The following is a 14,701-nucleotide window of genomic DNA, read 5'->3' on the forward strand; positions in this document are numbered from 1 at the left end:
ATTTCGGATCTTACGACGGGAGATAGTACCACCTAGGTACTAGGAAAGGGGAAGGTTAGACTAGTAGGTAGATATCTAATAAAAGGTAAAATAGAGATTATACTTAGTGATACCCTCTATTCCCCTAGTTTCTATATAAACCTAGTATCCTATTCTATACTAAAAAAGAAGGGCGGGATATAGTGCTAGCGTATAAACTATATTAGAGACCCTAATAATAGACTAGTCGTCTATATAAACCTTTAGGACTAGTTTAACCTCTAGATCTTTAATTAACCCGGAGAACTTATATAGCCTTAGTAAGCCTATTTTATAGAGAGAAAGTTAGTGAAACCTTAGTAATTAAAGGCCTTATTAGATATCTAGCACCGGAGACTAGCTTATATTAATTAACGAAGTATAGCAAAACTCGCTATTATAGTAGATAGAGTTAGTTTTAATAATAAAGGAAAAGAGTCTACCGGAAAAGAGTCTATAGGAAAGGAGACTATAGAAACGTAGATATTATACTAGACTTACTAGCTAGGTCGTGCACTAAGATAGATATTAAGACGAGCTATCGGGCGCACTTTTAGACGATTTAGAAGAGTGCACTTTAATCTTATTTAGCTACCGCTAGTAGAGAATAAGTACCGCTAGATCTCTTATTTTTACCTAGAAGGTCCTAGGTTTTATTAGCTAATAACCTATAAAATAAAGCCTAAGTGTTAGCTAGCGATTAATCGCTTTATAGAACTAGTAAGAAACTAATAGGATCTACTAATTAAAGCCTTCTAATACGATAATAAGTCCTTAGCTAGAAAACCTACGGAATATAGCCTTACTTCTAATAGTATCCTTATATATTATAACTCCCTAAGGTATTCCGAAATAAATAGTTATACCGAAAGATCCGGTAGTATAATTATCACCTATATACGTATACTCGTGCTTAAAGGAAAACTCCTAAAAGATCTATAGCTAGAGGCCGCTAACGCTACGGTATAGTTACTAAATCGTACGCTAATATATATCACTACCGAAAACCGCTAGGTTATACTATAGGAGGAGATACGGAAGGAGTTCGTACCGTAGGCGCCGAGGATTAACCTATTAAATATCAAACTATATAGAAGTTTAGTATACTATAGGATCGATAAATAGGTCTAGTCTAATAAAATAAACCTACGAGCTAAGATCGGATTCTTAGTTAGCTATATAGTATCTAATATCTAGAAAATCTAGTTTCTATATAATAGGAAAGTGAAGCCTATTAGAGATATAATATTTAATAAAACTCGTAAATATACCCCTAATTATAATAGATATTAGCTTATTCTAATACTAATATAGTAAGAACCTTAGGAAATTACCGTAGAAGAGTTCACCTAAGTACTTAATCGCGTAATAGCTAGTTAAGAGACTAGCGAAATAGAAGAGAGAGATTATCGAGATCTATAAGAAACTTAGTCTAATAATCTATAAGAAACTTAGCACTATAATCATTAAGGATCTTAGTAAGGATCTTAGTAAGGATCTTAGTAAGGATCTTAGTAAGAAAACTAGTAGAATATATAGTAGAACTCTCCGTAGAGGGAGATAGCTAGTGAAATTAGTTAGCGAGATACTACCCTACTTTAGGGGGTAGACTAGTAAGTGGTCCTACCCTCCCTAAAAACTACGATTATATAGTAAATACCTAAGATCTATAAGCCCCGAGCTCCGCTAGGCGTATTTCCGGATAAACCCCTTCCTCCGCTCCCTATCACGCCGCCGTAAGATCCCTATACTACCCCTAGTTAGGGGGTAGATATACTAGGGGATCTAGAGGATCTAGTTAGCGACTAGGCTTAGAATAATAAAGCTATTCCTACTATAGAAGATAAGCTAGAAAATAAGCTAGAAAGATAACTATAGGCGGAACTTCTCGCCCTAAGTAGATAAATTATAGGAGATATTAATACTAGTAATATTATTAGTAGAAAACGAAGGCGTTAAGCTAGGTAAGACAAAGACTATATCTATATAATAAGATCTACCGATATAGAGGAAGACCCTCCTACACTACTATATACTTTCGCTATAGGACTATATACTAAGAAACCTAAAATTAGACGTTATTAAGATGATCTCCTCCTAGTCCTAAAACACTATAAAGATATTATAAACTATCTATTTTAGGAAGGCTTTCTCGTAGTAATAAGGAAGGAGATTAACTCTCTAATAGAAAAGGAAACCTATAAGATTATAGAGAGACTAAAGGATAGAGGTAAGTAAATACTACCTCTTATATAGATATTCACCTATAAATACGATTAAGATAGTTATCTAGTTAAATTTAAAGCTCGTATATACGTACGGGGAGATCTAGAGACTATTTCGCACGAAGAAAAGAGAGCTACTACACTAGTAGTAAGGACTATAAGGATAATCTTTACCCTTATTACCGTATTTAATCTCGATCTAAGATAGCGGGATACTATCACTACCTTTTTAAATAGTACACTAGAAAAAGAGGTCTATACCTAGATACCTAATAGGTTTAGACTACCCGGTAAATACTAGAAACTCCGCCGCGCACTATATAGGCTATAGATCTTACCTAGACTTTAGTAGTAGGAAGTAGCTAGTATATTTCGTAAACTAGGTCTATAATAAGCCCTAGAAGACCTCTATATCTTTATCGGAAATAGACTAATAGTCTTCTTTTATATAGACGATATCTTAATTACTTATTATAAAGATATATAAAGAAAGGCTATATAATTAGAGCGAGATCTAGAAGTATACTAGGAATTAATAGACTATAGAGAGGTAGTATAGTTTCTTAATATCCGTATTATTAGAGATAGGTAGTAAAAGAAGCTATAGCTTTATTAAGATAGCTATATAGTAAGTATTACTATATAATATAACCTTATAGATAGACTAGCGGTATATACCCTAATACCTATCGAAGAGCTAACTCTATATTAGGGTATAGCTATAGCCTAAGAGATCCTATTATACTAAAAGAAGGTAGGATCTACTAGATATACTACTACGATTATAAGACTAGATACTATAAAATCGACTACTCGTCTAGTATAATATTTAATAAACCTAGGCCCCTAGCACTATTAAGTAGCTAATAGAGTTATTACCTATCTTAATTCTACCCGCTATCTCGCTATTAAATATAGTATAGATTCTAGAATAGACTCTATATAATTTACTAGTAATACCTTATATAGGGATTATCCCGATAGAAAGAGCTCCGCTAGCTATATCTACTAGGTGTACGGCGGGCTAATCGACTAGAAGGCTAGTAAGTAGCCTATAGTTACCACCTCTACTACTAAAGCTAAGCTCCTCGGTCTCTTAGAGACTACAAAATAGCTACAATAGTAGCGTAGACTTCTTAATACCCTCGGTTTTATCCCTTCCTATTAACTAAGCATTAATTGCGACAATTAGCGCACTATCAGTCTTCTAACTAGCGAGAATACGGCGTTCGAGACGAAATTACGACATATTAATATTCATCGGCACTAGCTTAGATAGGAAGTCAGGGAAGGAAGAATCAAGGTGAAATAGGTGCCGACAGCTAGTATAGCTATAGACGGACTCATAAAGTTGCTCACCAGGCAAAAGCATAAAGCTTTCCTCAAAATATTAAGGATGACAGATATAAGCTATCTAATAGTAGGAGCTATTTGACAGCATAGGTCATTTGATCAACAAAGGGAGAGAAATAGCATACCGACTTAGGTGCAGGAAGCAGCTAGACCATACTGGCCTAGCTGAGGGGGTGTGTCGGAGCATGAGATCGGCATACCGGAAGTTTAGTTTATCCTATCCACGCAGTATTTTTGATATTAGTCAGATAGTCATATTTCCTGCTAGAATAGTGGATACAGAAAGACAGAGATTTCAACTCCCTTGATTGGACCCCTACTATACTGAATACCACGTCAGTTGACAATGGCTGCCGGGGTAGTCAGGCTCCCCCTTCCCCGCCTTCTCCTTCTAGTGGCTACCTACATGTTACATATAGGTAGTCCAGAGAGTGAGAATATCAACCATCCTACACGACCCAATAGGTTATGGGCTCCTTTTCTCCTCTAGCGTTTCATGATCTTTCTTCATCATCTCATCAACTTTGTTATAAACATTAATATCATTATCATCAGCACTATCATCATTAACAGCGTACCTCATGACCAGCTGTCTTCACCGTCAACAGCTTGCCTCATCGGCGGCCGTCCCCTATCTTCTCTTCCATTTTTCACTAATATCAATATGGATAAATGTAGCACCCTCCTCGGGGGAGACAATAAATTTATCTAAGCCAGCGGGTTACTCGATTCCGGCACCTCTACACCCCACGACTTCACATCAATCCTCGAAGAGCAAGGACGCCTTGAAGTCTGGCTAAACCAGCTTGTGCCAGCCCTCATATGCTACTCCCTTCGTTGTCTCACCGATGAAAGGATCCCGCGCCCGCCGGAAGCCCAGCCCGAGGCTCAAAAGCGGCACTCGAGGAGGTAAGGGAGGTAGGCCGGACAGCGTCTCGCGGGCGAAGACGGTGAAGGCTGTACTGGATTATAATAATAGCGATTATGATTATCTCATTTACCCAATGTAGCTTGTTTTTACATAAATTGTGCTGTGCGGGATAGTATCCCAAAGGCTCCTTCCACAACAACTAATGGTGGTGCATCCCCAATACTCCGTACACGGATCCACCCTGTATGCCAGTCCTCGCAGTGTACATGAGGCGTCCACGCAGCCTCGGGGACTGGCAACCTGAAATGTCAGGCCAAGGCTTCAGTGCAAACAAGACAAAGATTGTCCAAACAAAGTCAATGCATGAAGGGTCCAGATCCCGCATCCTCCGCGGGCGCAAAGCGGTTGAGTGGTCCTCTTTTCTATATCTCTCGGTACTTTCATCGGCCGTGCTGGGATTCACCGAAAGCTTACAGCGACTTCGAAGTCGCGCGCTAAGAGGGCAACCTAACAACAACCTTTCGATATTGAATCAATTTACTTCGTGTCGGAGAGCTTTTGCGTTTATTCACGCCTGTAGCCAGCAGCAATCCAACCCTTGAGCCCGTGAAAACACACAATTGAGGACCAAAGCGAATAAGAGCTTGAGCATCCAGGCTTAAGCCGGGCAAGGGCAGTGTAAAAAATAGATGTGTTATTTGGGATCATGACTTGATATCCACTAAAATACCTGGGTTGGTCGACGACAGTCATGCTGTCAAAACCCTCCGCTGAATTAGTGGCCAACCAAGGCCTGTTGTGCGGGAGAATATCTATTGCCGTGCGGCTTAGCAGCATCAATAATTTTCCGCATTTCCTGCTTCTCCTCCTCAGTCAGACTAATATCTCTCGATGCCCAGTTCTCCTCTAGGCGGGTTGCTTTCGTTGTTCCTGGGATGGCGATTAGTCCCTGGGAGGCAACCCAAGCAAGCGCGACTTGACTAATCTTGCAGCCCTTCCGAGAAGCGATCTTCTTGATCTGCTCGACGATGGCCTGATTCTTGTAGAAGTTTTCGCCTTGGAACTTGGGGACTATTGGAAGGAGCAGTGTTAGCGGGTATGCTCAGTTGGAGGGCGCACTTGTGAGTGGATATATACCTTTGCGACGGAAATCATCGGGAGCAAAGTCGTCGGGGGATTTGTAATCGAAGTTATCTACGAGCCAGCCGTGTCCCAGTGGGCTGTATGCGACATAGGCCACGCCCAGCTCCTTCGCTGTTTCAATCAAGCCATCTGTCTCATGGAGTGTCTCGAACGCTGAGTATTCAGCTTGAACGGCATCGATTTTGGCAACTATTGACAGTCAGCACCATGTTTTCGGATCGACCGGAAGAAAACTCACTCGAGTTCGCTTTGCGTAGTGTGGCAGCTGAACATTCGGAAAGTCCGATATACTTGGTCTTCCCCGCCTTGCGAATTTCATCAAGAGCGGGAATAGATTCCTCAAGAGGTGTATCTGCTAAAATCAGAAATTGAAACCTGAAACCAAACATATACACTCGACTTACTAGGGTCAATACGGTGCAGATAGTACAGGTCAGGAGTAAAGCCGAGTCTCTCAATAGTGCCTTCAATGTACTTCTTGATATGGGAGGCAGAATTGGTGACCGAGCCATTTCCTCCAATGACATCGAAGCCACACTTGGAAGCAACTATTGCCGACAACGGTCAGTCCAAACCATGTATCTAAATGTGATGAAGTGAGAACATACTGAAGATTTTGTCGCGAACATTGTGTTTCCTGATGAAATCTCCTAGAAGTTTTTCGTTCACACCAGCTTGATAGACAACAGCAGTATCCCAGAAAGTGCATCCCAGTTCAATCGCCTTCAGTAAGACTGGTTCGGCTTCTTCAAGGCTCAGATTGGAGCCCATACCGAAGCTCAAACCCATGGCACCGAAGCCCGGTGTTGGGACTTGAATGTCGCCGAAGGGGAGTGTCTGGACCATTTTGACTGAGCTGAAGGTATGGAGATATTCGTAGGCTATCTTGATGTGTACAGAGGGACAAGAAGTAATGATGGGCTTCGGGTTTATATATCGGTCCCGGATTTAAGACTGGGGGATTACTAACCTCCCATGATTGTGGGTCATCTTCCAAGGTTAGGCTGTTCTTAACTCCGTTAGCTCTGATGTAATTTTAAGACCATTGTAATCTTCACTTTCAATGCTACACGATCTATGAATTGTCGATGAGAGATGTTTTAATATGGCTAACCATAAGGTGGAGAGAGGGAGAAGCAATCTGAGGTCGATTGACCCAAGTATGCGAAAAACAGTCGAGTTTGGCATTCACGATGGTCTTGTGCATGGGATTTTTCTCCAGGCTGCAATACAAAGGCTTTTGTCAGCAATGATGGGTTTCCGAGTGTTCCGATGCCTAACTCCGAAATCAACCCCGCCCTCAACGCATAGGACACTATCCAGGCATAACAAAACTAGCAGACTTCGAGTGGGCGTGCGTCATCAGTAACTCATACGATCGAATAGCTGAGATCGGCTGGGATAAAACCCAGTGTTCCTTGGAGATTCCGAGAGCTCGTCTCCCTTATCTAGCACGGTTTTCTCCCAGTTTCACTTCGGTTTCGTCCCTTGTAATCTCAAATCTAATGAATTGGAGAGAGACCCCGTCAGCCTTGATAGGGCGAGTCAAAGTGGTGGTATTTGAACACCGCATCAATATCGGGGACGTTTCTCCAGGATAGATGAATGAAATGCATAATCTTTCGAACATATTAGACTCCTAGGTGTATCAGCTCCTTTAGATACCTGGACCAATAGTAAAATCCATATCTGTGTGATACCAGAGGATTGGCTTTCCGGGTAAAAGAAGGGCAACGTTTATCGTATTCAAAATGAAGCTCGCAGCCAGATATCGGTCGTTCCCGGGGCCATAGGATTGAATTTGTGGACCTGGCGTCAAATTAAGCAATCGGGGAATCAGGAACCATTGGTCCAAGGGGGACTTGTGTAACCTACCTAAGTATAATTGATGGAGATACAGCTATTCATGTGAGAATCACCATAGCCCATAAACTAATCACCTCTCTTTTCACGGATTGACAACTTCCATATTGATTCTAATGCCTAATTTAGGCTCTGGCAACGTTAATAGGGTTTAAGATCCGTTCTGCTAACATCAACTTCATACAGGCTGCTCGTGAGATGCTCATTGACTTATCTTCACAAAATATTCTCGGCAGCCAACCTAACAACAACGGACGCACTGCCAGCCATGAATTGGTATTTGCGATTGCTGACTGGTCTGAGAACAGTGGGGAGTTACCCCTGGGTTCCTTAGACATATTCTCCATAATGATAGACACAGGCGACGGAACAATTCAAGGTATAAACTTTTGAGTTCTTCGGATTATGGGATCATGCTTCGTGTAAAGACTCTCTCACTCCGGTCTAGAATGTGAATTTGAATTTCACAGATTGCTGCCATTTGTCACATCGTGCATGACCACTGACTTGAAGGAAAGCTTCGATACTCATTATGCCGCCATCATCCATCTGTTGACATTTGAGAAGCTCGAAATCCCGCACACATCTCCTCACGGGGGATATAAGGATGCCGGGGCGATCAAGAGATCAACGACGAACATGAGGATCAGGTCAGGCTCCTCAATCGACTGGTTGCTGATTTCCTTCATTGGTACGAAGAATCGGCTTCTCCTTTGTGGTTGTTGTTAACAACTACTTGGGTAGGAGAGATTGAAAGAGAGTCCTCAGCTCGTGATTATCCAAATTATGAGAAGATGATGTGGGTGCAAGAATTGGGAGTCATCTTGGATGGTGATATCTATTCCTCGGAAGAAGAGCAGAGTTAATAGGACAAGATCTGGAATCGGAGAAATTACCAGTTGCGAAGTTGTATAGCGCTCATTTCTGATTCAATCAATTTCAATTTACCGTCCGAGTATGTCGAATCCCAACTTGCTTCATGCTTTGCAATCTCGACCGTCTATAACTAATTGAGGAAGTTTACTTAATGGAGAGATAGCAATAAATTAACCTTAGTTGAAAGGAAATGGGAACGGAGGAGAAGAAGAGAGGAGGGAGCTGTTGTTGAGGGACGGGAATGGGCGCCTTCCTGTTTAGACGGGGACCGGAATGGCATGTACCAACCTCACGGCTTGATTTCCTCAACTTACGATACAGCGAGAAGAACTATACTTTTTGGTTTTTGTGCGTGAGCACCATCTAGTTTCCCCGAACCGAGTCATCAAGCTTCGATATGCCTGGTCTTGGAGAAGTGATGTGTTTCGACGATACATCTCCTCCTCTGATAATGCATCTGAGCACCTAGCTTGAATAGAGTCTTCTTCGAATCGCCGTCGCGGATCTGTCCTTTCGTGCTCTTTCAATGCGGCACAAATCTCGAATTCAATGTGACTTCTCCATCGGCCATCATCCGGGTTTAGCCCTGGTCCTAAATCAAGCCACCGGGTGAGCACAAGACACACATTCTTTTGTTCTAGACTCCGTATCTCAATGTTCCATGAGGTATTGCATTCACTGCAGAGGCCTTGGTTTCGTGGTTTCTTCGTTGTATCAGAGCGATATTCCTCGATAAGGCCATAAACGATTGTGTCGAATTTGGACGTATAGTTGCCAATGTGCATACAAATGGTAAGATATTCTTGTCTTGGGCTTTCGTATATCAGGGATAAGTTCTGCTTCCCTACCACTGCGAGCTCTTGCGTTCGCATGTAAAGACATGGGGGTTCTGAGCAGATTCGAACATCAACAGACAGGAGCGTTGTTCTGTTATTCTGTTGAAATTCTTCTTCATCGAGCGACGTTTTGGGGGTCCAGAATGGAAGCCATAGTTTGTCTGTGATGGCATACGTCCCCACCTCTGTGTAGAGTAAGGACTGCACGGGAATTCCAAATTGAGCTCCATAGTAAAATCTTCGCATAGCAAGTTGGAGATGAACAAAATAAAATTCATAATGTGCATAGTTCGGATAATGTCTGATGAATAGCGGACTTTTGAGCCTGTGTTCCAATATATGCAGGGACTCTACGCAGTCTGGTACTTTGAGTCTGGGGCCTGGTAGACCCACTGTTTGCCAGGGATGAAGGCGTAGACAGGCATAACAAAAATAATACGGTGACAAGTCACGAGAAAGCCGCGTCAGAAATTCAATCCGTGGTTCATCCTTGGGCTCCCCAGTGCGGCCCTTTGGAAGGTTGCGGCACGCAAATTCCAATGAAGACAACAAGCGGTGGTTGCATAAGGCGAGACAGGCAACATCGACAGGCGACAAAGCTTCAGATACCATGAGCAAGAGCTCAAGAGGAATGTTATCCAAGTTTCTCGGCTTATTTTTGTGCTTTTCCATGACTTCACTCTCACCAAGCCAAGAAGCCTTGGTGAGATGTTGCTCCACAACTCAAATCGAACTTCTTGTCTAGCGAACACTATGATGAAGCGGGTTCCCGAGTAGATAAGAGAAATGAGACCAGGATAAATCGCAAAGGAAATTCCGGGGACACTGAGAAAACCAAGAGTATTGGAGTTTGGAAAAGAAAGAGAACTCAGATGATAATATTGTGATGCGGTAATAATATTGCCAAGTAGGCGCTACAGTTAAGGTTAAATAGAGCTGTGACCTGTCACATGATCCACTATGTGTTAATGAGTATACCTACAACTATCGATGTAGCCAACTTTGCCTGTGTACAGATATGCTCTTTGGTTTGTTGCTCTTCCGAAGGGGCTTAATCCCAACAAGAAGTTCAGGTCAGCCTAAAATGGGTAGATAAATGGCTGTGTATTGGCAATGGGTGATTTCATCAAGAAGCGGGTATATTACTCTATAGGTTTCTATAGCAAGATATATGTTTCTATGGCAAGACCTGCACCTGCCCGTATTAACTCAGGACGTTATGAATATAGACCTCTTATTATGTAACCTGTCAAATGACAATGATCAATTCCCAAGACACCAACACGGTGCATTCACTTGGTAATACACTAACCCCGCACACAAGGCCTCCCTGGCATCCAGCACTAACACAGATTAGGCCATCGATCACAAGAACAATGCGACGTTACAGATAGAACGTATACTCCTTGCAGGAAAACGACACTCGGTTATTTTTCCCGCTTCCTGCCCCCATCACGGTCCTCGCAATTCAAATCGACGAATCCAACGCGGCATTGCGCATGCCCCAACCTTCACATTCCACAGCACCATGGGGATTCTGCAGAAAGCCACTCTGTATATGGTTATCCTTCTCCAAGGAGCCCTGACCACAGTAGCAACGCAGGATGACCTCCGCTACGTCAACCCGCTGATCGGGTCAACCAATGGCGGCAACGTCTTTGCAGGGGCAAGTCTGCCATACGGTATGGCGAAACCAGTTGCCGACGTCGACGGTCAAAACACTGGAGGTTTTTCGACTGATGGAAGTAATGTCACTGGTTTCTCGCATATGCATGACAGCGGCACAGGCGGGAACCCATCTATGGGGAATTTCCCTTTGTTTCCCCAATATTGCAAGGATAATATCGTGGACAATTGCAAATTTCCCAAAGCTGCTCGCGCGACTCATTACAAAAACGACTCCGTGGTTGCACAGCCTGGTTACTTTGCCTTGACACTTGAGAATGGCATCAAGGCTGAGATAACTGCGGCGCGGCGCACAGCGCTGTACCGGTTCACCTTCCCAGCGGGGCAGACGGCAGATGGGAGTGATTTAAATCCTCTGATCTTGGTGGATCTGACTGATCTATGGGATAGTCGGCAGAACGCTTCTATCAGTCTGAACGCCGATAGCGGTCGAATCAAAGGCAATGGCACTTTCTTGCCTAGCTTCGGGGCCGGCTCGTACAAGTCATATTTCTGTGCTGATATTGTGGACGCTGGGGTTGATGACAGTGGGATTTGGGTGAATGACCGAGCCGGATCAGTACAGGAGTTGTTCGTCACTCGTGGATTCAATAACTTCTACCTCCAGGCTGGTGGTTATATGACCTTTGATCGCCCGGACGATGGAATCGTCACAGTGAGGGTAGGGGTCAGCTTTATCAGTTCAGATCAAGCCTGCAAAAACGCCGAAACGGAGGTACCCCATCCAGAAGATGCTTTCAATGATCTGCGCAAGAAGGCAGAGACTGCATGGAAGGAGAAGCTCAGTCCAATCAAGGTCACACCAGGTGGTGTTAGCGACGATATGATCAGCAGTTTTTGGAGCGGTATCTATCGCACCATGTTGTCACCTCAAGATTTGACTGGGGAGAATCCACTGTGGAAAAGCGAGGAGCCGTACTTTGACTCATTTTACTGCTTATGGGACGCCTTCCGGTCACAGCACCCTTTTCTCACGATTATCGACCCACAGGCACAATCGAAAATGGTCCGTAGCTTGCTGGATACCTTCAAGCATGAAGGATGGCTCCCGGATTGCCGCATGAGTCTTTGCAAAGGCTGGACGCAGGGTGGTTCTAATGCCGACATCGTCCTCGCAGATGCGTATGTGAAAAACCTCACTGGTATAGACTGGGAGCTTGCCTACAAAGCTATGGTCAATGATGCAGAGAATGAGCCACTCGAGTGGTCATACGAAGGAAGAGGAGGCTTGCAGAGCTGGAAACACCTCAATTATATTCCATATCTGGATTTCGATTACATTGGTTTTGGGACCAATTCGCGGAGTATCTCGAGGACACTGGAGTACGCATACAATGACTATGCTCTGTCAGTTGTGGGCAAAGGCCTCGGCAAGAAAGACTACACTACTTACTTGTCTCGGTCTGCCAATTGGCAGAACTTGTACAAAGAAGATCAGAAGTCGCTATTGGATAACGGGACAGATACCGGCTTTACTGGCTTCTTCCAGCCAAAATACATCAATGGCACTTGGGGCTATCAGGATCCTATTGCCTGCAGTGCTTTGGCATCGTGGTGCTCTCTCACCTCAAACCCTTCAGAGACATTCGAGTCCAGTATCTGGGAGTACATATTGTGAGTCTTCAATCCTCAATCCCCGACAGTTCTCGAAGGCTAATTCTGTCTAGTTTCGTACCCCACGAAATGGCAAAGTTGATCAAGATGGTCGGCGGCCCACAATCCTTCGTGTCTCGGCTGGACTACTTCCACACATCTGGCTTGGCAGACATGGGTAATGAGCCAGTTTTCCTGACCGTGTATGATTACCACTATGCCGGACGCCCGGGTTTGTCGGCCAGTCGAGCCCACGCTTACATCCCATCCTCGTTCAATGCCACACATAATGGGCTACCTGGCAACGACGACTCAGGAGCCATGGGATCATTCCTTGCGTGGAGCCTAATGGGCCTCTTCCCGAATCCCGGTCAAAATGTATACCTCATTATTCCTCCGTTCTTCGAGGCCGTCGCAATCACTCATCCTGAAACTAAACAAACGGCTACAATTCGAAATGTCAATTTCGACAAAACCTACAAGAACATCTATGTCCAGAGTGCCAAGCTTAATGGAAAGGCTTATACCAAGAGCTGGATTGGGCACGAGTTCTTCACCCAAGGTATGACGCTGGAATTGACACTTGGCGACAAGGAGAGTGATTGGGGTACACGCAAGGAAGACTTGCCTCCAAGCTTGAGTGATTCGGTTGTTGCAGAACACAATGGAATGTAGGGATATCGAATATAGCTTTGAATGGGCCACAACCATTTGGTCAGACAGATCACACACCTAATAACCGAGATTGATATGTTGCGACCTGTGCAACCTATACATCCAGACTGAACCCTGCGACTAGAGTGAGACCTCCGGAGCACATCCGATGTGGGTCTGGATGGGCTAGATCAATGATTTGGAGATCTATGATCCGCAGGACGCAATTGGGAGGGAAAGACCATCCTTGTAATTGTCTCATTTGATAAACGTACATTGTAATAAAGAAAACAGCTCAAGTGTCCTCCAGGCTTCCTATCTCCTATACCCGCAGGCCCAGGTGGACGCCGCACATCCATGACTAAGCTGTATCGTGCGACACGTGGAATGATCCCTCCAGCTTCGTCTCAAAGCTTTCTTTTGCAATAACTCGTTAATCGAGCTGAAACTTTGCCTCTCGTCTTCCGAGAGAGAATAATCTCTTCCCCGTTCAAGAATCCCAGCTCCCGCGATCGGACGCTTGGCGACATTGCTTTTCCCCAATCTTCCGCCTTCCAGACCAGCATGGCGAATCGGCAAATCACACGGCGCATCGTCACCAGCGCAGCGATCACATTATGCCTTATTTTCCTCGTTTTTATTCGACCGCAAGGGCCACCTAGCCCCGCCGTCCGCGCCCCCGGCCACATCGACCGCTCCGCATCGGCATCCGCGCCGGGGATAACGATTCAAGATAGCACACTGAAAGGAGGCGTGGTGATGCCGAGGCTAGGTAACGAAACAGCCAAGTAAGGCACACGGAGAGACCCATTGGCAGTCAGTGGGAGTAGTGGGACAAATTGCTGATTGTGGAATCGTCGATTTCTAGGGCTGAGCTAGGTCGTGCGACTTGGAAGTACTTCCACACCGTCATGGCACGGTTCCCCGAAACCCCCACGGAAGACCACAAGGAAGCGCTGCGCTCTTATGTCTACCTATTTGCCCGGCTATATCCCTGGTAATAAGCCCCCGTACCTTCTCTGCTCACTCATTCCGGTGCGATGTCTATACTAGATCTGGGGCTAACGATTGATGACAGTGGAGAATGTGCCGAGCATTTCCAGCAACATTTAAAGAAATATCCTCCCCAGGTGTCATCTCGGAATGCTGCTTCGGGCTGGGGCTGTTTTATTCATAATGAGGTCAATGCGATGCTTGGTAAGCCCGATTTTGATTGCGCCAATCTCGGGGATTTCTATGATTGCGGCTGCAAGGAGGATGACGAAGGTGATAAGGCCAAGGAAGGGTCGGCTTCCTCTCGCTCTGATGCAGCGAAGGAGGGCACGGGGCAGCATGATGGCCCTGCTGTGGAGATTTCAAAGGAAGAGTTAGTGACATCAGCTTGAGGCCCATTGAGTATAGCTATCTTGTTGCTAACTGCCATTTAGGACTACCCGTGGGTGACGGCATAAACTCTTGACATTTTCACTCTATTCCTTGAGTTTGCTTGGTTCACTCCGTCTGGTTTTTACCCAGTTTTTGGATGCTTTTGGATCCCCGATCGTTGGCGCATATGGAGCTGGTCTCCCCTGTATAGTAATAGA

General features: G+C 44.4%; 4 protein-coding genes across 4 annotated transcripts; 3 read left to right on the forward strand and 1 right to left on the reverse strand.

The window, feature by feature from the left end:
* Positions 1-5,242: 5,242 nt before the first annotated feature.
* On the reverse strand, positions 5,243-6,456 carry N7457_004124 (uncharacterized protein; the record flags this gene model as incomplete). The annotated part of the gene is made up of 5 exons (XM_057175169.1): positions 5,243-5,538; positions 5,605-5,799; positions 5,849-5,962; positions 6,015-6,158; positions 6,219-6,456. The coding sequence occupies 5 exons, from the start codon at positions 6,454-6,456 to the stop codon at positions 5,243-5,245; spliced, it is 987 nt and encodes a 328-aa protein (XP_057032216.1).
* Positions 6,457-7,968: 1,512 nt separating this feature from the next.
* Positions 7,969-8,339, forward strand: N7457_004125 (uncharacterized protein; the record flags this gene model as incomplete). Its single annotated transcript, XM_057175170.1, has 2 exons — positions 7,969-8,164; positions 8,218-8,339. 2 exons carry the CDS (start codon positions 7,969-7,971, stop codon positions 8,337-8,339), a joined length of 318 nt encoding a protein of 105 aa, XP_057032217.1.
* Positions 8,340-10,713: 2,374 nt separating this feature from the next.
* N7457_004126 (uncharacterized protein) lies at positions 10,714-13,139 on the forward strand (the record flags this gene model as incomplete). The annotated part of the gene is made up of 2 exons (XM_057175171.1): positions 10,714-12,485; positions 12,539-13,139. The coding sequence occupies 2 exons, from the start codon at positions 10,714-10,716 to the stop codon at positions 13,137-13,139; spliced, it is 2,373 nt and encodes a 790-aa protein (XP_057032218.1).
* A 543-nt stretch (positions 13,140-13,682) lies between these two features.
* On the forward strand, positions 13,683-14,561 carry N7457_004127 (flavin-linked sulfhydryl oxidase ERV2; the record flags this gene model as incomplete). Its single annotated transcript, XM_057175172.1, has 4 exons — positions 13,683-13,906; positions 13,987-14,115; positions 14,197-14,484; positions 14,546-14,561. 4 exons carry the CDS (start codon positions 13,683-13,685, stop codon positions 14,559-14,561), a joined length of 657 nt encoding a protein of 218 aa, XP_057032219.1.
* Positions 14,562-14,701: the final 140 nt, after the last annotated feature.

Source organism: Penicillium paradoxum (genome assembly GCF_028828445.1).
Source record: "Penicillium paradoxum strain IBT 22861 chromosome Unknown utg000004l_segment0_segment0, whole genome shotgun sequence".
NCBI classification, from domain to species: Eukaryota; Fungi; Ascomycota; class Eurotiomycetes; order Eurotiales; family Aspergillaceae; genus Penicillium; species Penicillium paradoxum.